The sequence below is a fragment of the Cyprinodon tularosa genome, unplaced genomic scaffold, assembly GCF_016077235.1.
Source record: "Cyprinodon tularosa strain WSP-4 unplaced genomic scaffold, ASM1607723v1 ctg275, whole genome shotgun sequence".
Taxonomy (NCBI): Eukaryota; Metazoa; Chordata; class Actinopteri; order Cyprinodontiformes; family Cyprinodontidae; genus Cyprinodon; species Cyprinodon tularosa.
In genome coordinates this window covers 1,268,702-1,294,004 of record NW_024038980.1, presented here as the reverse complement: position 1 = coordinate 1,294,004, position 25,303 = coordinate 1,268,702, and the positions used below count along the sequence as shown (strand labels likewise).

At 39.2% G+C, this 25,303-nt stretch overlaps 1 protein-coding gene across 1 annotated transcript in view; it reads right to left on the bottom strand.

Annotated features, from left to right (window-relative positions):
• Window positions 1–2,084: 2,084 nt before the first annotated feature.
• LOC119786572 (leucyl/cystinyl aminopeptidase) overlaps window positions 2,085–25,303 on the bottom strand; it is a 32,655-nt gene continuing 9,436 nt past the window's right edge. The window contains exons 8-22 of the mRNA XM_038290034.1: window positions 23,863–23,997; window positions 23,599–23,719; window positions 23,343–23,494; window positions 23,143–23,256; window positions 22,916–23,047; window positions 10,443–10,577; window positions 9,504–9,658; window positions 9,337–9,425; window positions 9,073–9,256; window positions 8,017–8,173; window positions 7,623–7,807; window positions 7,351–7,512; window positions 5,878–6,018; window positions 5,684–5,765; window positions 2,085–3,751 (exon numbers count right to left, since the gene is read on the bottom strand). Of these exons, the coding sequence (XP_038145962.1) occupies window positions 3,620–3,751; window positions 5,684–5,765; window positions 5,878–6,018; window positions 7,351–7,512; window positions 7,623–7,807; window positions 8,017–8,173; window positions 9,073–9,256; window positions 9,337–9,425; window positions 9,504–9,658; window positions 10,443–10,577; window positions 22,916–23,047; window positions 23,143–23,256; window positions 23,343–23,494; window positions 23,599–23,719; window positions 23,863–23,997 (2,076 nt within the window). The 3' untranslated portion in view covers window positions 2,085–3,619. The remainder of the gene's footprint in view (window positions 3,752–5,683; window positions 5,766–5,877; window positions 6,019–7,350; window positions 7,513–7,622; window positions 7,808–8,016; window positions 8,174–9,072; window positions 9,257–9,336; window positions 9,426–9,503; window positions 9,659–10,442; window positions 10,578–22,915; window positions 23,048–23,142; window positions 23,257–23,342; window positions 23,495–23,598; window positions 23,720–23,862; window positions 23,998–25,303) is intronic.

The window sequence follows — 25,303 nt, the reverse complement described above, 5'->3', positions numbered from 1 at the left end:
AACTGACAGGAGATCAGATCTGAGAAGATGACAGAAGGCAGAATATTCAAAGGGCGAAGTCAAGAGGAAGATCCAGGTACAGTCCACATTAGAATAAGACAGAATCTGAAGACAGGTCAAGCAAACAGATCAGAATGGGAATGGACAGGCCTAGAGGTCCACAGAGTGAAAAGTTTAGCATCACAAACAATCATCTCCACTAAAATACTCTTACCACTAGCTTGAATATTCTGGCACCGATGACTGGGAGCAAGCACTAGAGGCAGGGGCAGTTGGATCAGATGAGCAGTTATGAGAAAACCGGACAGAATTGGACAGGTGAATGAGAGGAGCAGTTAAGCCGGTCCTCAGTGCCCAGATCATGACAGAACCCCAAAACCCCATAATGGTTCTCCTTAGTTTTAACCATTATGTAATGATTCTATACACAAGAAGGGGAGCAACAAGGCTTTATACTTGTTGTCCTTCTCTTTTAATTTGAAAGCTTCTCACTCAAAGGTTAATTATCTGCCTAAAAGTACAAATCCACCAAAACTGATTGGTGCAAGCAAAACCTGAGAATCGTTTTTACTTTAAGAGCTTCACTGCCATCTACTGGTAAGATATATAATGGCCTAAAAGTGAAAGTAAGAGTAGTGCCACTTATATTATGCCTTACAGCACTGCTGTGGTTCTTTGATTACCTTTTTACACATGTACTTACACTCTGATTGTCAGTGAGTTGCTTTGAAGTAGAAATCCCTTTAAGTAGTCTTCAGATGAGCTGTTCTCTCAAGATTTATATTTTAATTTACAAGTGTTAAAACATTTAGGGTTAGAAACTTTTTTTTTTTTTAGATTTTTATCTAGAAGTAAACGCTAACTCTGTATTCTTGCTACAAGTGCAAGTGAATAAACAGGAAGGTTAAATAATTTACCTCTAACCACATTTGGCAGCTATGAACACTGAATTCTCTTCAAAAGATGGTCTGTGCTGATGCAGATGTGTGCTGAAAACTAATAAAATGATTGAAATTCAACTGTACAAACGGTGAAAAATAGGAAATTCGTAAAACCTGGGAGTTAAGAAAGGAGGGGAAATAAAACAGTTTAAGCTACATGAGGAGCTTAAAAAAAAACAATTACGCGATTAATGAATGACCAGTATTTGACATAAAAAAAACTGTAGTTTTCAATGAGACTTAGTTGCAGTGATTTTATGTCGTAGAGAAGAAGGGGTATTATGTTTAAGAGCGACATGAATGCATACTTTTGTCAGGCTGAATCTAATCCTAAAGAGGAAGTATTATCTTAAATAAACAGACGATTGATTAATGATACACCAAATAGGTGACTAAGACAATAAAACTGTGTTAATCCACAGAGTTAATTATTTGCTAAATCAACTAATAATGCCAACAGAAATCTTTACCATGCATCAATAAAGGCTTTTTGTGCAGCCTTGCAACTTTGTAATGGATGTAATATTTAATATATAGACCATTAATCTACCTCAGAACTAGGATACATAATATTCATTATTTTATCAAAATGATTGCATCTAAAGCTCTGATAAAAATCAAAGATTATCTTATGAGTCAAAAATGTATTTTTGGTAAGGCAGTATACTTCCCAAAAAGATTCGGATGCAGCTTTATTTGAGGTTTCAAATTTCTTGGTTGGTGATTAATAACTGCTGATAGCAATAGTCTAATAAATTACTATATTGGTGAAAGAGAACTGGATTCTAACAGCCAGTCCAGGAGTCCAACCTTTTATGGGAAAGACCCTGGTAAGAAGATTACAGTTATAATCATCTGACTAATAGTTACTTGGTTTTACCCTGGATTTGAATGACTTGTTAATTAATTAGCTCCAACTTCTAGTTATAAGTACTTAATATATTAAATCTTTTCTGATAAAATATTGCATTTGACTATTCAATTTAATGAAATAACATTCGGATAAGGATAATTTAATAGCATCTAGTAGAGCCTTGCAGTAATGTATAAATGCAGTGTAAATAAAAGCCTCATACAATGTTTAATATATGTGAATTATTTTGACATAGAAAGAACCAACACGTCGTAACCAAAGACTAAGTGATGTAAGATGTGAATTAACTTTTATTATTAACTTTGGTAACTTAAATTACAATTCATAAATAACATCGCTGGAGAGGGGCCCAAAAAATACAGTCAGCCTAGTTTAGATAATTTATTTAATCCAGCTCTGTCTCCATCAATGACAAGAGCTTTGTCAACCCGTCCTTTTTCAAGGTACCATTTAGAGGAACATTTCTTCAGATCTCTTACAGCATCTTTATAGGTAGGAGTGGCACTCGCTGTTATGTAAATACACAGTCTTTAAACATGTGAAACAGAAGAAACTTTAATGGAAACGTTAATAAAGGTAGCAACAGGGAAGTGAAAGTACCTCTCTGGACGTGGATTTGTCTTTTAAAAAACATTTCAATAAATAACTAATTCTGAGGCGTGACACTCCTGCTTAACACCAGAGCAACAACAAAACGGTCAACATGTACGAACAGATAACATCTGCCTGGAATCTAACATCTGCCTGGTATCTCTAACATCTGTCTTGTACCTCTAATATGCACAGTAGCCCTTGTAACACAACATTCATGAGAAAAAAACCTTCTTTTTGGTTGTCTAAATACAGAAGTAACAAAAAAAGCTTTGACCTTAACTCAAGATAACCTGGACTTTACAATGTACACAGACAACAGAGACCAGGTTGTGAAATATTCAAATTCAATGTCTAAAATTGTACATTTTCAAAAGCTCACTGCTGACCATATTTACATTAAAGTTACACTTTACACAGGTATATACTCAAAATAAAAAAGGTTAGAGGCAATAAAAGCAGAATAAAACATATGGATCAGAGCTAGGGTTGGAGTAACTAAAATAAAGAGACCATTTGGCTCCAGTGTTTGCTGCCTGCTCTCACCTGCTGTAAGACACATTGGGTGATTAAAATCTGCCCTGGTTTTCAGTCCATCCTTGACTTCACACAGTGGGAAGGTTTCTTACTACATTCAACTAATGCCAAAACAGTTTGGCATTTTAAGCAATCAATCATCTAACCTATGATCCCCATTGCTAAGTGCTCTAGTAAAAGGAGTGATAGGGGTTTATTTAACAACTGCATGTTTCTCCTGCCGTGTCTTCACACACATACATTAGGGATGTTGACATCAATCTTAAATTGGATTTATCAAGAGGACATTTTATAGCTTAAACAGCTTGGTGTCTGAGATGCAGCAGGAGCTACAGGAGGTTTGTTTCTTTCTTTGAAGCATGATTGTCTAATAAAGCACAAGGTTTAGATGAGAACTGCGGAGGAGGTTTGGTCGACAGCATAAAATACGAGGAGTGTATGTTGAGTCTGACACCGGCGAGTCAGACTCACAATCAGAACCACCCTGAGCTATCAAGTAAAACTGACAGGACTCATCTCAGAAACTTTTAATCCAGAATGAGCTCTTAATTAGTGCTCTAATCCAGATACTGGGAGTTAAGGGACAGAGTCCAAAAATAGTGCAAACGCTGCTGCCGTCTTGAAGATGCACCCCACCTGCTTGTTATTGAGGTGGGTTCAGGTTGAATTAACATTCTTAAAGCCATTTTCCCAAAGCTTGCAAGTTGCTTTCCATCCAGCGTTTGTTCAGCCTGATGGTTTCCAGAGCCTCTTGGACGCTCCTCATCTGGGAGCCACGCTGCTTCAGGTTGGAGAAGAAAGCCTGGACCTAAACAAGACAGAAAGGATCAAAGAACCTCTAGTCCCTCAGGTTTACAGGCTTTAATATACTATTGTTCTGAAATTATTCCCTTTATGTTTCATTAGAAGATCTATGTATTCTCTTGGTTTTTATAACCTGGTAGCACAAGTAGTGTACATTTGGATCTTATTTTTAAGTTCTATGGGCCGGATTTATCAAGATCCAATTTTGCGTGCAGTAATTTGCGCGCGCAAAGTGGAATTTTGCGCGAGGGGCTGAACCATGGTTTGCGGGTGATTTAACAAGAGCGATTGCGTAACTGGTGGCAGGTGCAAAACTGTTGGAGACGCCCTATTTAAATGATGGTTTTGCGCGTTTTGTGGTTTGCGGCAAAGTAGTTTGTAGTTAGTGCATTAAGAAATTTTAATCTTACAGTGACACCACCCCCTCCAAAAAAAGAAATATATATATATATATATATATATATAAACTTTGGCAACCTTTATTCCCTAAGGTGGTATGTTGCTGAATTTCTACTTCACCGCAGTAAGAAAAAAACAAACAAACAAAAAAAACAGGTGTTTTGTATCGGCCTGTAGAAAAATGCACATACCAAATGGCTCACAAGAAGTGACTGTGGATAAGATGACTGCATTGGCATGTTGCTCCACAGGCGCAGGGTGTTGGGGTTCTCCGGTAGGGCGTCAGGGCGACATGGCATTTAGAACATCGGACAGCACTTCTGAAAAACGAGATTGGGAGATCCCAGATGCAAAAAAGTGCAATGTTGCAAGGAGTTTTGTGATATCTGGTATTGCGTGGGTCCTCCTTGTGGCTGGCTCCAAATCCATTCGGAGTTCCCCCAACAGCTCCAAAATGGCAATGCTGGATAAACGATATGTTTTGATGATCGTTTCCTCCGTCATTCCAAAAATATTCACACAGAGTGAAAAAATGCGTTCTCTGCGTCTCCTTGCTTCATTTCGATGTCTCCTTCTTGCGACAATAACCGCTGCCATGTGTGCGCAATTACGCATACAGACCATTTGCACCTTCTTTTGAAACGTGTTAAATATAGAGTCAGATACTGTTAGCAAAATTGCTTTCAGGTTTGATAAATCACTTTGCGAGTGCTAAATTAATATATTTACATGTTCTCCTCCCACAAGACGCACTTTTGCGTGTAAACGCCCCATATTGCATATTCATTGCAGAAAAAGTACTAAATGGATAAGAGACGCTATTTAGCACGTTTTAAAGACCAAATCCTTTTAGCACGCTGTAGATAGATCAGTTTGTACATTTTTTAGCGTGCGCAGTGAAATAGCTCACGTTTTAATACACGCAAACCTTTGATAAATCCGGCCCTATGTGTATAAAATATAAAAAACCCTGAAAATAAAAAAAACTTGATTCTATAGTTAGCCTCAATATTTTATAAATCCTGCTTTAGGTTTTTAGGGGGAATTTTCTTTACCAGCTTTAAAGATGGTTTCTTCTCTGTCGCTACTTCTGTGCTTCACAGCTTGGGAACATCAACCAGATTATAAGATATGAAGTACCACAAATTCCCAACTTCCAGGATATACTTTTATCCAAATCATTTCACTGCTTGCTCGAAAGTGAAATTCTGTATAAGTTTTGGTTTGTCAACACATTTTAGAATTGCCCCATATTTTACTCATTGGAGATACCCTTAATCTCCGCCCAACTTTCCTGACCCCAATAAAGAAAAACAGGCTTTTACAGAAAAACTGAATTTATACTGACATCAAATTATACTTATCTGGACTGTACGTACTAATTACGTAATTTCTTAAGGCAACTGCTTACACTAGATTTTATCTGAGCAGACATCTGAGCAGAGGGGGTTGAATATGTGTTACTACTAAGTTCATTATTATGCGTTACATCATGTTGGTCAATCATGTGGTATATTTCTGTCATATTTATAAATACCTGGTCAAAATGTGCCTGTGTGGAGAACTGGGAGGTGGTGGATTTGATGATTGTCTGGATGGCAAAAGAGCCCACAGGAAACCTAGTCAGACAAAGGGAAAGCTCTAAGGACACTCAGAATCTTTGACCTTTTTATTGCAGGTTAAATTAAGACCTAAATGTTCTTAAAAAGGAATTGATATTATGATAATTACTTCTCTATGAGGCGGTCCCAGTTTATTTGAATAAAATCCCAAGCAAACAAATGACCAATAAAACCGTTACAGACGGTGTTGATGATCAGAGGCAGTTCCTGTGTCTGGATGATAGCGCCATTCAGACTGGCCTTCAGAATCCTGCACACATGGAAACAACAAGTTCAAATGTCGCTTATAATGCACAAGGTCACAAGTGTTAAATGCTTGGAGAAAGAAAGAGAAAAAGTATTATATATTTTCAATTAATAAGTCCTGTCAGTACTAGACATTATTTTTATTTTAGTGTGAATTATATCCAGAGCATAGAAATAAAAGCTGTGTTGTTCAGGGTAGTAAACACATGTGATATCATAGCTATAGTAAACCTTCATGAAAATGTCACTGAGACGTTTTCAGACAGCAGCTTGAAATTAAATGGGAATCCAACCTGGTGCTGGTATTATGGAGTGCTGCATTTTACATAAGAATTCTACATAACTGTGAACTGAAAGAATTCGAATATGTTTTTCTTTTAGATAAGAAAACAAGGAAAACTGTGGTGTACATTTGAAAATTGAAAAAACATTTCAGAAACAATTTTTCTGCGATTACTGCTACCAGACTTTAGGAGGTTTGTTTCCACCCACTTTGTACATCTGGAGCCTGAAATTGTGCCTATTGTTTTTTTTTTTTTTTTAAAAAGCTCAGATTTTTAACTGGATCAAGGTCTGGAGTTTTACTTAGTCATTCTGACAATGGTAAATGTTTTGATCTAAACTTGCAATTCTTTAAATCTTTGGCATTATTTTAAGGCTCATTGTTGTACTGGAAGAGGAATCTCATCCAAGACTCTGGTCTTAAGCTTCTGACAACTTATTTTCTTAGACTGCCTGTATTCAGCTCCTTTCAACTTGCAAATAACTTAAACCAGGTTCCTCGTCCCTGCTGAGGAGATGCATTTCCACAGCTTGCTGTGGCGCCCTCCCTGTTTTGATGTGTTCAAGGTGGTAGGCATTGTTTTTTTTTTATCACAAATACGGTTTTGTACTTGTTTTGGACACTCTTATCTGACCAGAATACCTTCTTCCTCCTGTTTGCTGTAATCATGTTTCAATCCATGACTGGTGGCAAACTGCAAACAGCCTTTTTAAGAATTTATTTCACAATCTTCTGAAAAATCTTAGATAAAGTCCAGTTCATGAAAAATAGCTACTATGGGAACAGATTCATACAAAGCAACGTCTCCAAAGTGAAAAGTTTGACCAACTAATAGACAGACTACATTTACTAATTTGTTGAATTCTGAACACAAATGACTGCACTAGGTTTTATTTAGGGGTATTAAACTAAAGTTTGTCATATTGTTTTTTTTTTTTTGCTTTGATTTTCATCACATGAAATCCCCAAAATAAACAATGTTTTGTAACAACCTGAAAGAACTGGGAAGGAATTCAGTTTAATAAATCTGTTCAAAGGCATTTAGACCCTCACCATACAATACGACGCGGGTCCTGAGTAGAAGCCAGGCCTTTCAGTATCTTCCGCTTCTCAGCATCATTGCTGGTAGTTGTGTACAAGGTGAGCAATGTTTTCCAGTCATCTTCCGACTGAGCTGCCACTGTAAAGACAGCCTGCTGCAAATCACCTGGGATCCTAAAGGAATACAAAATAAAGTCTGTCAACTTTTAATCCATTTCAAGACAGTTTGCAAAAGATCTTAGATTATATTATTAACTCAAAGGTCACACAGATATTGCACTTACTTCATGGTGAAATTGGAGTCCTTGTATTGTTTGAACAGGCTTTTGGCTTTGTCGATGCAACTTTCTTCATTCAGAATGCAGGCTGTGAAGACAAGGCTTGAGCGCAGTTCCTGTTTTGATAGACTCTGCTCCTCTTCCCATGATTGAGTCTTCATTAAAGAACCAAAATGATTCAGAATGTATGTCTATTGAATGAAAAGGAAAAAAAAAATCATGAATACATTATCACCATAAACGGAGGAAAAAACAAACCTTTGCAATCTCACTAATACAACATAAAGAATTGCTACAGCTTTCAAATTACGACCTACAGATAATATAAAATAGTTATTTTTAACATTTAGATTCTATTTTGATATTTACTGACTTTCCAAAACATTTAAATAACAAGTACCTTCATGCGAGCTACCAAGCCAGACTCCTGTCTTTTATCGAGCAGTCTGTTGATGCGGTTGAGCTGCAGCAGGGCTTCTTTTACAGGTGCAGTCCCCGTTTCGTTGGACATGGCGTTTAGCAAGCTAAGGACTTGTTCAAATGGTACCCGTCCCAGTCTAATGATCAACCAGCGCAGTGAGGAAAAGAGGCAATGTTACAGTGAAATATTAATTAACAATTGATCTTTAATAAAAGAATATAGAGAAAAAAAGAAGCTTCAGGTAGAATTATGGTGAAAATTAAAAAGAGAGATAACATTTCTCCTTTTTGCTTCCCTTCATTGGATTCATGTTAAATCCAGAATTGAAGCTAAAATTGTCCTTATCTATAAAGCCCTAAATAACCCAGCAATCAACATCTTTCATCTTAGATGATAGAACTGGGTCTGTTTTTCAGTGTTTAGTGCTGTTTCCCTCCTAGAAATAGCTATGGGCTCTGCCTTTACTGTGACTAATTACCCATGGCTACAGGCTCCAGTTCTGACACAGGCCTCCCCCTCATGCCGTGTCAAAAGGAGCTTTCCTCCATCCTGGGCAAGGGGGCAATTGAGGCTGTAGATCCTCTACGGCAACCCAGATAGTACTACTCAACATAATTCCTTGTGGCAAAAAAGACAGGTTCTTTTCGCTCCATTTTAGACCTAAGGGGACTCAATTGGTACCTGAAAGTCCTTCCCTTCCACAAGCTCACTAGACTCAAGACCTACTTGATTGGTCCGTGTGAACTAGTCTGACCAAATCTCCATCTATCGATCAATGGAATTTCTTTCATGATAAAGATGAAATACACCTAAGCTGAGGGTGCAGATTAACTGAAGGGTGATTTTAAATCAGCTTAAATTTCCTTTTATAGCCGAACGGCCATCACCTACATCCTAAGACTGGATCGATGCATTCATTCAGTCAAAATGTGCTTTGATAAATTTGAATCAATTAAGTAAATTAACTCTCAAATGACATAATTTATTTGGGTCCCCTCAAAGTTTGAAAACAATGTTGAGATGTGCTGTGTGTACCTGGACAGAGCAAAGATGTTATGTATTAGTGAGGCTCGGTCTTCTGGCGTGAGAATAGTGCTGTTGTTGGACAAGGCATCAGTGAGAGCATTCCAACCATCGTTCCCATAGTCGACAATGTAGAAACCAGTGTTCTTGTAGTTCAGTTTTAGCCACTGCACACTTTCTGGCACCTTGAGATTTTCTTAAACACACAAACATTCATCATTAAACACAAAACCCTGAACAACGACATCTACATCAAACTAAAGCTTTGTACTCTACCTGTCTTGCTTTTCAGTGTGAACATCTGTCTGCACTCAGAGGCCAAACTGCAGCTGTCATTCACGTATGTGATGGGAATGTTCCACAGTCTACAAACAGAGATCGCAGCAGAGTTGGGTTTAATGTTGCATTTCTGGAACTGACTGGCCTGATGATGAAAAACCCACCTGGATCCTTTTGTGGTGCTGTCAGATGTGAGCAGGAAGGGTTCCTGAGAGAGGATCACTTTATCTCCTTTACGACTCATGGTGACCAATGGGAAACCTTTCTGTGATGCCCATGTACTCATCATCTTGGAAATATTCTGACTTTGTGTGGAAACCTCCACATCCAGACAGGAAAGCAAACAAGTAGTTTTACAACTAAATAATGAAAACTTTATGGAGAATATAAGAAAATATATTCTAACATTTAGGTCAAGCTTCTGTTTAAAAAATGGTGCAAAAGTCATTACCAAATCTTTTACATGATCCACATTTAGTTTTTTTTAATTTAAAATAAAGATCATAAGACCTAAACAAAGTATATAGAACTGTAAAACTAATGAAATAAGATCACTGTTGGGTGGGAACAGAATTTTGCTTTCAGGCTGCGAGAAACAGTAGTAATGATAACAGGTTATGGCTATTATTGCACTGATTAGTTTAACTGCCGGTGCAGATTTCTGTTTTTTCTTTCATGATTTTCACTGGAACATATTTAAACTCATTTTGTTAGAATTTTTTTTTTACCATGAAATTCAAAACTGATAAAATATACATTTCTGCAGCCAAACTAACAAAAGTGCCTATTTTGAATCCAGCAGAATATCTAGTACTTATGTAAAAATTAAACCAAGAAAGGACTTTTTCTGATCTTCACCTGATTTTTTTTTGCATACTCAAAGCAATGTGCAAAACAATTGCTTGTTTGGGGACTAAAATATTAAGGGGTTTTCAGCCATGATTCGTTTTACTGAAGATGAGATTAATTACAACTTTTCTGTGTTTTAACTGCATATTAAGGACAAGATCAAATCAAATGAGAATGGAATCAATGTCTCACTGACTGATTCCTAGTGATTACGTATGAAAACAATATCAACCATTTTTAAAGTAGACACATACCTGTGTAAGGCTGTTCCAAAGGTCATTAGTTTCTGTATTTAATCCACTAAATGTTTTCAGATACTGAATTATCCCTTTTTTAAATTCCTGCTCCTTTGGCAAGGACGCATTTAGCATCAGGAGAATCGATGCACCCTGGAGAGCAGAGGGAAATAAACATCCACAGTTAGAATCAAACAGATAATTTACTAGATGAGTATGAGGCACATTGGAGCATAATTGGATATAGGATTTAGGAAAATAAAGAATTTCTAGTGGACCAGATAGGTCATAAACAACCTTAACATATGTTTATATTTGAATCGGACAAACAGGGTTTCTAGCAACCTGACGTTTTAAAACTCTTTTTTTTAAGCTTTTCTTTTAACTTAAAGGAATAGTACACCCAAAACATGATTAGCCTTCATTTTCTACTCACCCCCATGCTGAACAAAACTCTGGAGTACTTTTTTGATATCTCAAATGCATCTGGAGATCTGGGAGGCTTCTTGCTGTCTGCTGACATTCAAATAATGGAGGTCTATGGCGCCCGAGACAGAAAGGTCCACAAAAGTCCACAAAAACGTGTCAATATTCCTCCATACTGCTCGTCCAATGTATTCCAAGTGTCCTGAGTGGGTAGCATCCAGAATTTACTCGAAACGAAGTGATTTAGAACGTTTTAGAGCCTAAACAGTAGTGTATAGGATTTCCAAATAGCGCCCCCATGCACGCTCACGATTCTACGGAAGCCGGCAGACCAAACCAGCGCATTCAGCTCGGCAAAGAACTCATGCTCTTCCTCAACACTGAAGTCCTCAGACATTTTTCTTTCGTTGTTTCTTTCTTTGCACAGGTAAACAGCACATTTCTTCTTCTACGCTTGCATTATCGGCAGACCAGACGCTGAATGCGCACTTTCTTCCGGTTTGGTCTGCCGGCTTCCGTAGAATCGTGAGCGCGCATGGGGGCGCTATTAGGAAATCCTATACACTACTGTTTATGCTCTAAAAACATTCTAAATGACTTCGTTTCGAGTAAATTCTGGATGCTACCCACTCAGGACACTTGGATTACATTGGACGAGCAGTATGGAGGAATATTGACACGTTTTTGTGGACTTTTATGGACCTTTCTGTCTCGGGCGCCATGGACCTCCATTATTTGAATGTCAGCAAACAGCAAGAAGCCTCCCAGATCTCCAGATGCATTTGAGATATCAAAAAAGTACTCCAGAGTGTTGTTCAGCATGGAGGTGAGTAGAAAATGAAGGCTAATCATGTTTTGGGTGTACTATTCCTTTAAGCTGATTTTCAAGCATATTTACTCAATTACTTCTCAGAATCATTTCAACAATTGCAAATTGTTCACTGCAATCTTAACAATATGAAATGTAGGAAGGAAAAGAAAAGGATCATTAGGTAACAAACTATTAACTGGAAAATAATCCAATAAAGATGTAGGACGTAATACAGTATGCTAGCATTAGCCCCAACTTTCCGACCTCCTTTCTTCTTTTTACTCGATGCAGCAGGCACAAAAAAATCATCTAGAGACATGTCGGCGTTTACCACAACTATTGTTTCAGTTCACACGGTGGGTTGTTGTCTTAAATTGTAGATTTACTTCGACCTAGACAGGAGACAAAAAACACACGACTATTCCGCAGCGTGTATCACGTGGTCCCCAATATTCTTTATTTTATTATGACCTCAGCCAGCTAAACTAGCTTCATCAACACCAAAATCCGTCCCATGTGTTTACTTTTTACAATAATCCTTCCCCTGCTCTTTGAGTGCAATGGCTAAGTGTGTTTCACAAAGTTAGATTACATAAGGTTGAACTGAATATTATGGGTGTATATATATATATATATATATATTATCAGTTCTGAAAACTCACAGCTGCTGTAATCTAATTCATTCAGGTTAAACTGAGTACTCCATCCTCAAAATAAACAAGTTACTCTAATCAATTTAAGATAATTTGAGAACTATAAACTTAAAATAATGAAGTTATAATCCAGGTATTTAAGATAATTTAAGTACTTCTGACTCAAAATAAACAAGTTACTATAATCTAATCATATAAGATAATTTGAGTACTGCAAACTCAAAATAAACAAGTTACTATAATCTAATCATATAAGATAATTTGAGTACTGCAAACTCAAAATAAACAAGTTACTATAATCTAATCATATAAGATAATTTAAGTCCTGCAAACTCACAGTAATTAAATAAATCCAATGTAATTCATCTAAGTTGACTGTAATTACATTTTTTGAGGCAGAAAGTTTGCATATTTTTTTAAGTAAGGTCAACTTATAAAACTTTACAGTGTAATTATTAGGTATAATACTGTGTGATTGTAGCTAATAAAGGTTCCATTGTATTTTAACCCAGTTTATCACGCAGGCTGGATTCCCTCTTCTTTCAGTAGCATCCAAATGAACAGAAACACATTTATTTAGTTGGTGGTTCATACATTTGCTAACAGCCGTAGCCTAAATTACTAAATTGGTGAAAGATAACTGTATTTTTAACAGCCGGATACAGTAGTCCAAACTTCTTGGAAAGGGGCTAAAACCCTCGTAAGTAAGCAAATTACAGTTATAATCATTCAACTCATAATAAATAATGAGTTTTACCCTTGATTTGAATGGCCTATTAATTAACTATAACTCCCAGTTCTATTTATTTTATATATTCATAATCTTCTGGAAAGCTGGCATAACATATTGATCTATATTGGTTGAAAAAATATTTTCAGCTCTAGTTTTAAACCGCTCTTAGTCTGGCCTGTCACCCAGAGACGCTAACATAGCCACTGGGATCATCCCAGCACTGAAACCCCTCCACCATGTTAAGGTGGCGGTTCAAGGAGGAATTGCTTCCTCATCAGGGTGTCGTGTCTTGAACACCCTGCAGAGGAGCCAAGGAGGACTACATCACTTTGTTGGTGCTGAAACACCTCTAGCTTCTCCCAGAGGAACTAAATGAACTGTCTTGGTTTAGTTTATAATAAGACTCTCCAAGTCCTTAGACCCAAGGGGAGTTCAGAGAGGCCAATTAACATGTTTACCATTGTCAAACATGTCTTTTTTTTTTACTATGTGGGGGAAGCCGGGGCACCCGGAGTGAACCCACGCATACCCGGGAAGACATTTCCCCCCGTGCAGCCCTTGCTTTTTAAATTCAATTGAAAAAAAAATCCTATTTTTCTGAACCCCCCCACCACCATCCACCATTAAACCCCCATACCCCCCCGCCCCCCTCCACCGCCGACTACCTTCCTAACCCCACGTGATGCAAGCCCACCACCACTGGTACTCTAAATCATCAGAGTCTGCGCTAATGGTGCATCCAGTCTGTTTTTTCCTGCTGCCATCTTTGTATAGGCGCTTATGTGATGGAGTAAGAGCTTTTTTAAATCGCCTCCACAATGAAACCTTTTTGATTGGGACCTCTAATTCTTCAGAACTACTGTCCTGCAATGGCAACTCAGTTTCTGCCTCTGTATCTAATCCCTGAGGTGGTTCGGGGATGATGATTGGTTGGTATGGGGAGATTCTTGGTGGTTTGGGTGGTGGTATATTAGCTGGAAGCGATGTTGCGACAGCTTTACTTTCATCTACCACCACTTCTCTAGGAACTGTTACATTGTTGACAGTTTGAAGCTCAAGAGCAGTCTTTGTTTCTGGCTTCTCATCCAACGATTCTTTTGATTCCAGTGCCTCACATTTCTTGATGGATGTTGGTTGGTATGTAAAGATTCTTGGTGGTTTGGGTGGTGGTGTATTAGTTTGAAGCGATGTTGCTCGGTTTGATATTGCGACAGCTTTACTTTTATCTACCACCACTTCTCTAGGAACTGTTACATTGTTGACAGTTTGAAGCTCAAGAGCAGTCTTTGTTTCTGGCTTCTCATCCAAAGATTCTTTTGATTCCAGTGCCTCACATTTCTTGATGGATGTTGGTTGGTATGTAAAGATTCTTGGTGGTTTGGGTGGTGGTATATTAGCTGGAAGGGATGTTGCTCGGTTTGATATTGCGACAGCTTTACTTTTATCTACCACCACTTCTCTAGGAACTGTTACATTGTTGACAGTTTGAAGCTCAAGAGCAGTCTTTGTTTCTGGCTTCCCATCCAAAGATTCTTCTGATTCCAATGCCTCACATTTCTTGATGGATGTTGGTTGGTATGTATGGATTCTTGGTGATTTGGTTGGTGGTGTCTTAGCTTTTCGGATTTGATTCTCCTTTTGACAGCTCTCACTTTCAGCAGAATTTGCCTGCTCCGTATCATTTTTTGTTTCTGAAACATGGCAAAGTTTTGTCTCTTTATGCTCGAAAGCTGTCTGAGATAACTCTGTTTCTGTTACTGCCAGAATGTTCTGTGTCAGAGTCTTGCCCTGTTGGACGTCATTTTCTTGTGTTTCAGGGATCTTTTCCTCTTCGGGGACCATTGTTGGTGGAAACATCACAGTTTTATTTGTATGACTCTCATTTGTTGAGGAGGCTTCCTGATCCTCAACCATTTCAGGTTTTGAAACTTCCTGCTGTTCAACACGTTCTTCAGAAACCTTTTGGTCATTGACGGTTTCTTGCTGGGCGGCTGCCTTTCTCAGCAATGCTGCCCTTATCCTGTTCTTACGTTTGGCTTTTTTTGATAGTTTTGGCTCCACATGCTGCTCATTTATTTCTTGTGCTTCAGAGATCTTTTCGTGCTCAGCAACCATCTGTGTTAAAGACACCAATGTTTCATTTGTATGACTCTCATTTGTTGAGGAGGATGTCTGATCCTCAACCATTTCAGGTTTTGAAACTTCCTGCTGTTCAACACATTCTTCAGAAACCTTTTGGTCATTGACGGTTTCTTGCTGGGCGGCTGCCTTTCTCAGCAATGCTGCTTTTTTCCTGTACTTACGTTTGGCTATCTTAGGTTGCTTTTTCTTGTCCCTCTTTCGGACCTGATTTTTTTGTGTTTTAGAGACTCCTTTTTCTTGAGTGACCAGCTGTGGTTCAGAAATCATGGTTTCATTTGTAGAATTATCATTTCTTGAGGAATCTGTCTGAACCTCAACTATTTGCAGTGTTAAAACTTGTTGCTGTTCAATATTTTCCTCAGTCGCTTTTTGACTGTCATTGGTTTTTTGGTCAGAGGAGGTTTCTTGTACGTTTTCCCCTTCAAATAATGCTTCTTTTCTGATCTCACTTTCAGACTGTTTAGATAGACTGGTCCATTGTTGATCCCTACTGTGTTGTGTTTCCGAGACCTCTTCCTTTTCACAATTTACCAATACATCTGTTCCTGTTTGTGTTGAAATCATCTGATGGACAGGTGATTCAAAACTGATTTCCAGTACATCTGTCTCACTTTGTGTTAAAACATCTTGATAATGGACTGATTTCAGCTTTGGGCTTTCCTGTAAATCTGTCTGAGATTTGTTGGAAACCATTTGCTTCTGCAGTTGTCTTTGTTCTGAGACAGGCTGCTCCTGGTGTTTGAGTTTCTTACTTAGCTCAAGATTAATGTTGAACATCTCGCTGGCTTCTTTTTCGGTGACAGGTGGAGGAGAGGTGTTCATATTTTCTTTTGTTGAAGCCTCCACTTGAGTTTTTCCCAACGTTGAAACATCTTCCTTTTCAACTTTTTCCCCACAAAGACTTTGTACTTTAAGTTCGTATGTTTCTATCCAAACTTTGAATGGTACTTTTTTCTTTTTGTTGCGCCTAATAGATGGCTTTTGCTCCCCTTGTTTATCGGTGACCTGCTGTGAAACCATTTGATCACTCGGGGTTTGTGGCTCAGAAGCAGGAAAAGTAATTTCTTTAATGCTTTCTGAGGTTTGACTTGCTGAAAGATTCTCCTTCTGGATCTCCATAGTCTGGTTGGATGTCATTGTACAATTGTTTAAATACTAAGATAAGCACTTTTTTTTTGCAAAGCAATAAGAACTGAACTCAGAACTTGATGTAAATGTTCAACAGTGTTTTAAAACAAAGCTGAAAGTTGCTTTAAGCTGCGAAAAAAATCTGCACGTGAAAAGGTCTGTACCATGGAACTGCAAAGCTGTTGTGATACAATGACCTATTCTGACTGGCTTCTAAAGAATTCTGCCACTAGACTGTGATGTAATCATGCTTTAATAGACTCTGATGACATCATAGAATTCCGCATTTTAATTAGGTTGCCAAACTCACCCAGAGACATAGTTCTATTGAACCGTCCATCCCACCTGCTCTTAGCAGTTATGTCTAATCTTATTTATCTTTATATATAAGATTGATATTAAAACACCGGGTTTAGACTGCTTTGATCCAGTTGAACTTTCAAAGTTAGCAAAACTGTTGTCTTCATCTAAGCCTTCAACTTGTAAATTTTCGATCCACTTCCAACCAGGTTATTTAAGGAAGTATTTTCTTTGATCTCATCCTCCATTTTATATGTGATCAATCTCTCCCTGTTACAGGGATATGTACCAAAGGCTTTTAAGGTTGCTGTAATTGAACCTCTGCTTAAACCTTTATAGGGAAAGTGACAGTTTTTGGTAACTTTCGTACCACTAATAAATTGAATCACACCCAATCCCCTTTTAGTTCCAGAAACTCATTATTTATATCCAGCCAATCAGCAAAGATCTTACTACGTGGTCATACTCATCATTTCTCATCATTTCGTTGACCCAAAAGATTTGGTCAACTATAGACCTTTATTCAATCTTCCTTTCTTATCTAAAATTCTTGTAAAAGTAGTTGCCAAACAAGTGTCCGACCCTGTACACCGTTGTCATAAACGGCAATATTTGATAAAGAATCTTCCTGACGACCACGTTTGCAGCTTGACGAACACAGCTTTATTAACCAACGTGCACCTAACAACCAGTAGACGTACAGCGTATATGCGTCACCCAGCTCCTGGCTACAGAAGCCCAAACGTGCCATATCACTACATCTTTCCCCTTTTCAGTAGCAAACATACATGCTTAAACTCACTTTTGCACTTTATGTAAACCCTTAACACTTAGTTAAAATAACAACTCTGAATACTAGGACATTGGGGTAGACTGCCCTCAGTCCGCAGCAACGTAGGGATTATTCTGCCCTCAATAGTTGCTGTTCCTATCAACATTAGAATCAAACATGAAATAGAACCTTTTTGAGTCACTAAATGTCTCTATATCTCAGAGGAATTCTGACTATTCTTCCTCTGGATGTAACCTGTGAACCTTCAGGTGGAGCAGGACGCTCCACCTCTGGGTGCAGCTTCTTCTGAAGAGGGCTTCCGGCTGTGGGGTCGGAGCTATCTTCAGATGGTAAGCTCCCGGTCAGTTCCACTGGGGAATCAGGAGACTGTGGCTGATCTGGTTGATCGGCGAGCTATGGAACGGCTTGCAGATGTCTCCGATTCCGTCGCAACACTGCTCCATTCTCTGTTTCCACCAAGTAAGACCGTGGCTCCTTTGCATTTTGCAACAATCCTAGCCGGTGTTCTCCACCCTTTTTCCCCATCGAGCTTTATCTTGACGTTCTGTCCTGGTTGTAGTGTAGGAAGTGGATGTGCAGAATGATGGCGATCATGGAAGAACCGATAAGCTGACTTTGTCTGACTGTCTTTTTGACAAACCAGATCTTTATCCACTGGAGCAGCTTGCAGTTTGTTCTCCAGCATCGGAAGTGTAGTTCTAATCTCTCTTCCTGTCATAAGTAATGCAGGGCTCACTCTTTTAGCAGTACTCGGGGTTGCTCTGTAGCATATCAGAGCCATATGGGGGTCTGGCTGCTACAAGATGTTCTTTGCAGTCTGAACCGCTCGTTCAGCGGCACCGTTCGCCTGAGGGTAATGGGGACTAGTGGTTGTGTGCATGAATCCATACTCCCTAGTGAAATCTTGGAATTCAGTAGACGTTAATTGTGTGCCATTATCACTGACCAGCTCCAATGGAATCCCCCACCTCACAAACATGCTCTTCAGTCTACTAATGACATCACGACTGGATATAGAAGACAGGCGAGCTATTTTGATATCTCTGGAATAATAGTCAGTCACAATGAGATAATTTGATCTCTCAAACTCACACAGGTCAGAAGCAATTCGCTGCCAGGGTCCTTCTGGCAGAACCGAAGTCAGGAGAGGTTCGTGCCTCTGGGTTGGTTTATTTTCAGTGCAAAATTTATATGTAGACACTAACTGTTTAATCTCAGCACTGATGCTCGGCCACCACACAGCCATCTTAGCGCGTGCCCGGCACCGAGTTAGTCCTTGGTGTCCTTTATGTAGCTCTGAAAGCACTTCAGCCCGCTGATATAACACCAATCCATCCGTTTCAGAGAGATTTGCTCTTGCGGAATAATAACAACAAAGGGATGGATTCATCGCCGTTTTGGGCGGCCATCCATTCCGGATGAATCTTGTAATCTGCTGCAACTCGTGATCGTGCTGAGTAGCGTCCCAGATCTTAAACAGTCTTGGAGATGAGAAAGGAGCATTTGCTACAATCGACTCAACATATGCTTGTACTATATGGTCTGTGGTCTCATCACTCACGTTGTCCTGGGGCCTCCTGGATAGTGTGTCTGCCACCACCAACTGTTTGCCCGGAACATGTTGTGCTTCCACATTGAACCTTAAAAGGCGCATCAGGAGTCTCTGACACCTTGGAGGGGCCTTATCCAGATCATAGGTGTTTATAAGTGGTACCAGCAGTTTGTGGTCTGTTTGCAGAAGGAAACTGTCCATTCCTTGTACATAGCGTGCAAACCACTCACACGCCCATACCCCTGCCAAGCACTCTTTTTCGATTTCAGAGTATCTTCTCACGGCATCTGACAGCGTGCGGGAGTAGAACGCTACTGGTTTAAGACTTCATTGTGTTCTTGCAATAGCGCTGCCCCTAAGCCGTAACTGCTTGCATCAGCGCTGATGACAGTCTTTTTATTTGCATCATAATATGCCAGAGCTGGGGCTGACACAAGCATGGCTTTAACAGCGATGAACGCCTGTTCTTGTGTGTCGTCCCATACCCACTTGTTCTCTCTTCTTAACAAGCTGGTGATTGGGTGTAACTTGGTGGAAAGATCTGGTAAAAATCGTCCCACGTAATTAATCAGACCCAGAACCTGACGAAGCTCCTCCACATTTGTGGGTCTCTGCATGCGTGTGATGGCTTCTACCTTGGTCGGGTCCGGTTTAATGCCCTTGGCACTGATGATGTGACCGAAATACCGAATTTCTGATTTGCTGAAATGACACTTTGCTTTGTTCAGCTTTAATCCACTGGTCCTGATGGTCTTCAGAACAGCATTTAGGTGGTTGTCGTTTTCCTCCTTAGTCTTTCCATAAATGAGAATGTCATCCATGACTACCACGACACCTTCATGGTCCTTTAGCAGTGTGGATAACTGTCTTTGAAAAATTTCTGGAGCTGACGTGATTCCAAATGGCAGTCGTCTGAAGCAGAATCTACCAATAAGGGTTATAAATGTTGTCAGTTTTCTGCTCTTGGCATCTAGAGGGATCTGCCAAAATCCACAGGAGGCATCTAAGGTTGAAAACACTTTAGCCCCCGCCAGCTTTAGAGCGATGTCTTCCAGAGTTGGTAAGATGTAATGCTCTTGTTTCACCGCTTTGTTCAAACGTTTCAGATCCACACATACTCTTACTTGATCTCTGTTTTTCTTTTCAACAGGAACCACGAGAGCGCACCAATCAGTAGGCTCGGTAACCTCTTCTATGATGCCCAAATTTAGCATGTGCTTTAGTTCTGTTTCAACCTTAGCCAGGAGAGGAAATGGGACACGGCGTGGTGTAGTCAGGCTGTAGGGCTGTGCATCTGCTTTCAATTCTATTTTAACAGGGTCGCAATTAAGCAAACCAATTTCTCCAAAAACGTCCCCTAGGAGGTCTGTATTTATGCTGTTGATCCTCCTGACCAGACCCATCCCACCACCTACACCTCCTCCCAGCAAGTTGTGAGCATAGGGTCCCTTTATGACAGTAACCCAGAAACAATATTTCTGGCCCTTGAACTGACTTGTGGCCAGAAACTTGCCCACACAATGGACTTCACCTCCAGGACTGGTAACCAGTGGCATTTTATTTGCTGTGACCAATCTAGGGCTCTTTGGCAGTCTGTTAAATGTAGCCTCAGACATCACTGTAATGTCGGCACCTGTGTCAATTTTAAATCTGACAGGGAAGCCATTTACAGGAAACTGTACAAGCCACTTATTTTCTGCATTTGACTGCTCAATTATGGATGGTTCAGTATTAGTTACTGCTCCAAGAAAGAACATGTCATCCCTCTCAGCTGGGTTATTAAAAGCCACCGAGACCTCCTTCAGCATTTTTGTTTTACAGACTACTTCAAAATGTCCAACTTTATTACATTTTTGGGACTTTTTGTTCTTAGCTGGGCATGGCTGCGTTTTCCCGTGTTGCCTATTACAGCGAGAGCATGTAGGGAGATATTTGGACTCACCCGGCTCCGATTTTCTCCTCCAATGTGCATCATTACTGCTCTTTTCAGTGTGGAAACGCCGTCTTCCTTGACTCATTCCATCCACAGCATGTTCCACACGCAAGCTTGCGCTCTGCTGTTTAACTTGTTCGCTTTGGCGTGCTATCTGAATAGCTTGTTCTAGTGTGAGATGCGCCTCCAGCTGTAACTTTTGGGAAACCTCTCGGTCCAATATGCCGATCACAATCCTGTCCCCAATTTGTTCATCTTTGGTGCTTCCAAACTCACAGTACTGTGCAAGCTCATATAAGCTTCTGACGAATGCTTCAACAGGTTCCCCGGCTTTCTGCACTCTCTTGTGGAAGCAAGCTCTGTCATGGATGACGTTCCGTTTAGGCACGAAATGGTCGCCGAATTTCGCCATTACCGTCATATAGTCCAGCTCGGGATGAGCTTCTGCTGCTTCTTCGTCTGCCACCGCTTCATCAGTTTGCCTCTCGTACACGAAAGAGTCATAAATAGCCTCTGCCTCTCTTCCCAGGGCGTATAGGAGCGTGTTAACTTGTACTTCCCCGCTCTCCTTGTCCAGCTTCGCTGCTACTCTGAAGCGGTCGAAGCGGCGGGACCACATCAGCCAGTCCTCCGGACGGGAGAAATCAAAGGTTTCCGGCGGTCCGAACTTTGCCATAACTCACTCAGTAGGCGCCCTGTCGGCCACTCCTGACACCATGTCATAAACGGCAATATTTGATAAAGAATCTTCCTGACGACCACGTTTGCAGCTTGACGAACACAGCTTTATTAACCAACGTGCACTTAACAACCAGTAGACGTACAGCGTACAGTAGGTGCATGGCCAATCAATCTGTCTTTTACAGTGTGCCAGACATTCTGCTAAAAACTCTTTCTTGAAAAGTAAATATAAGCTCATGATACTGTTTTACTATCGTTAGGTTTATCAAGATGTTTTAAATGGAGAGCCAAAGACAAGCAGTACTTTCAGGGATGGACTAAAGGGCTAAAGAACACAAATCATTTATCCTAGAAAACAAAATCCGATATCTTCCTATGGATCTAACACAGAGTCTAAAAAGTATCAAATTCTGTCGATGCATTTATTTCATTCAACATTTTGGATTGTTCTTTTCTGAAACACCTATTTCAGATGAATATGAGCACATTAAGCTCACTTGGTGCACAATGGTCCTGCCTGGTGATTAATGGTGCTAACACACTATAGGCCAGACGCTGATGTGGAGTTAGGGAAAACAAACTCTTTTTCTGGTACCAAGCTTTTAATAGTTTCATGCTGAATTCTTCCTCCATGAAAGGCAGTTTTAATCTGTTAAAACCAGCAAGCAGCAGAGCTTTAAGGGCTAAAATAATTTGTGTTTTGTTTGCACCAAGTTTTCTGACATAATACATTATTTACTTTCCTCCTAATCTTCCATACATATTTTTTAGGCATATAATTTGGCTTATAAAGATCGCTCTAGCAAATGAATCCCAAATATTTAATTTAGAGAAATCTGAAGTATTGAAAGTTGAAATAATAACACAGTTCAGGTGGGTGAGTATATCTATTATGTAACAGAGACATCAGCACATCTGTTGATGCTCTTGTTGTTGACGGCACCCCACCAGGACTGAGTTTATCTGCCAATAATGGTACCTATGAACGAGCTTTTCTGCCAGTTGTAAATAGTTGTGACTTATTCATGGTCTGATTTTAAAGGAATCTGCCTGAATACAGTTTAATACCAGCTCTAATTAGAGCAATTTTATGCCAAATTCATAGGTCAGAGTCAGAAATCTTAACAAAGTTTGTATCTTGGGAAATTATAAGGTACTGAATGGAGCATATGTGCAAATTCCGTCAGTTTAAAGTAAATAAGCAACGAAAACTGCAATTATCCATCAGGGCAGTTGTACAGGAAAACAGAAAGTTAAACTATCCTTTAATCAAAATCTAAAGAAAGAGGATCAGCCATATACATTTGCATTGCATTGTATATAAAAATTAAAACAGTACCTTTTCGTAGGAGACGGAGTCAAACATTTCTTCCACTTGTTCAGGTGTGTTAACCTCTGCTGACACAGGGTGGGAGGAGTTTAGTGCATCTTTGTCCATGGCTCTGAATCGCATAGAAAGGAATAAATTGCCCTGCAAAAAAAAAGAAAGAAAAAGAAAATACAAACAAGATGTTAAAAAGGAACAAAAATGCATCTGCCATCAAAGAAATCCTGATTCAAACTGACAGTGTCGAGGTCGGGCATTATTTCCTGCAGTGACATATACTCCATGTAGGTGGCGAAGCCCTCGTTGAGCCACAGGTCATTCCACCAGCTCATGGTTACCAAGTTTCCAAACCACTGCAACACAGACATAGGTCAGAAAAATGAACAGTATCACAGTCACTCCTTCTTACATAGAGGAGTCCATAAATAAAAGTAACTACCTGATGAGCCAGCTCATGAGCTATTACAGAGGCTACCACTTGTTTCTCGAGAGAGGAAGAACTGTTGTCTAACAGTAAGGTGGTCTCCCTAAAAGTGACAAGCCCCCAGTTCTCCATGGCTCCTGCCAGGAAGTCAGGAATGGCCACCAAATCTGACAAAAGATAAATTAAGAATAAATGTGTGCAAAGGGGACATGATAATAACCAAGAGAGGCGTAATAAGGGACACATTATGCAAGTGTGTGGTTCTGCTCACCTAGTTTCTTCAGCGGATATTTAATCTCAAAGAATTCATTATAAAACTGCAGCAGTTTGGAAGCTGCAGCCAAAGCAAAGTCAGTCTGCTCCTTCTTTTCTGGCACAGCATATACAGAAACCTTAAACCAACAGAGGAGTATAAACATCATAAATACAAACTGAAATCCCCAAACCAACAAAATGTTTATAAATTACACAGTTTATAAATTATTAATTATTACGGCCTGAACTGACAGTAAACAATGTCTTTTTGTAAACATGCCTTTGTTCCTGAAGCAGTGCTGCTGACAGAAGTGAAGTTAGCAACGACGAATGCCACCAGATAAGTGCTCATGTTGACATTGGTCTTCTCAAACTCATCCTGCACAAGGCCATTGCGGAGAGGCGTGGTTTTGGCCTGAAACACAGAAAGCAGGAATTATATCCCTACAAGCTCATCCTGCATGTTAAAAACAGGTTGGCTTTAAAAATACGGAAGACAGCAAATAAAAACAGTTTGACGGCATAAGAAGCCACAGATCTCATTAGGTCAAAGTCCTTTAGTATAAACATAAATAGAACCTGTCTAGTTAATGTAACCATAATAAATAGTGTAAGCTATAACAGTCTAAAAAATGTTCATACAGTTAAAATGGGGTATACTGTGTTGACCTTTTAGGAGAGAGATTAACATAGTACCATTTAGAATAAGCCTGTTTCATTACTAAATATGGAAAATTTTCCAGCTGTGAATAATTTTAGATGCAAATAATATGTTTCTAATTATTACAAAAGACAAAATTTTTTAATCAAATGGTTAAAAGGGGATTCTTAGAAGTTTAGTCAAACAAACAAAGAACGTAGACAACAATGGGCTGTTAGTCTGGGTACATAAACATACCAGCAGGTGGCGGTAACAGAGCATAATATCAGGATTCAGACTATTTTCTTTTCCACTCCTGTCTAAAATAAGTGACTTGCTTTTATTCCACAATTAAATATGAGAAAATTATTTTATTTTTAATAGTTTTTTTTCTTCATATGCTTTAAGGTTTTCAGAGGCAGTTATGAGAGATCATTTTAAGTTTTTGCTTTGTTCTTAAACATTTTATCATTTCTACGTGGCCAGAGGAAACAACACAAATCAACCTAAATTTAATTGAAAATACTTTGTTCATAGATGTCACTCTTTATTTTATTTCAACATAAATTATGACCCAGATCCTCCAGAATTTGGTTGAAATTTCAAAGACATTTGATTGAATGTGACTTTCTGTGCATTCTAGTTAAGCTTATGTTAATAACGCTCTTCACTATTTATTTAGACTTATCTTTGAGTGTGTTCTCTATTTTTCACATTTTATCACTATATAATCTTCCTTATCTCAGACTGTAATGTAATTTGTTAAACTGTGTTATGTCGAAGAGTATATTATTTTTATTAACACAAGGTTTTTCAAAAGAATAAAAATTGCTTAGTTTTAACAGTGTTAAAGCCTCTGCTTCTCATTGGCTGTTGGGAACAAGTATTTGAAATTATGACTCAGATCGTCCAGAATTTGGTTGTCAAATCAAAGACGGTGACCTTCATAAGCGTTGAAAGAAAAACAATCCTATAGTTGTTTTTTTCCCCCCCCAGCATTAAGGTGTGAAACAATTGTACATATTTTTTTCCAGCTTCTTTATTGTCATTACACTGTCACAAGTACAGAGCAACGAAATGA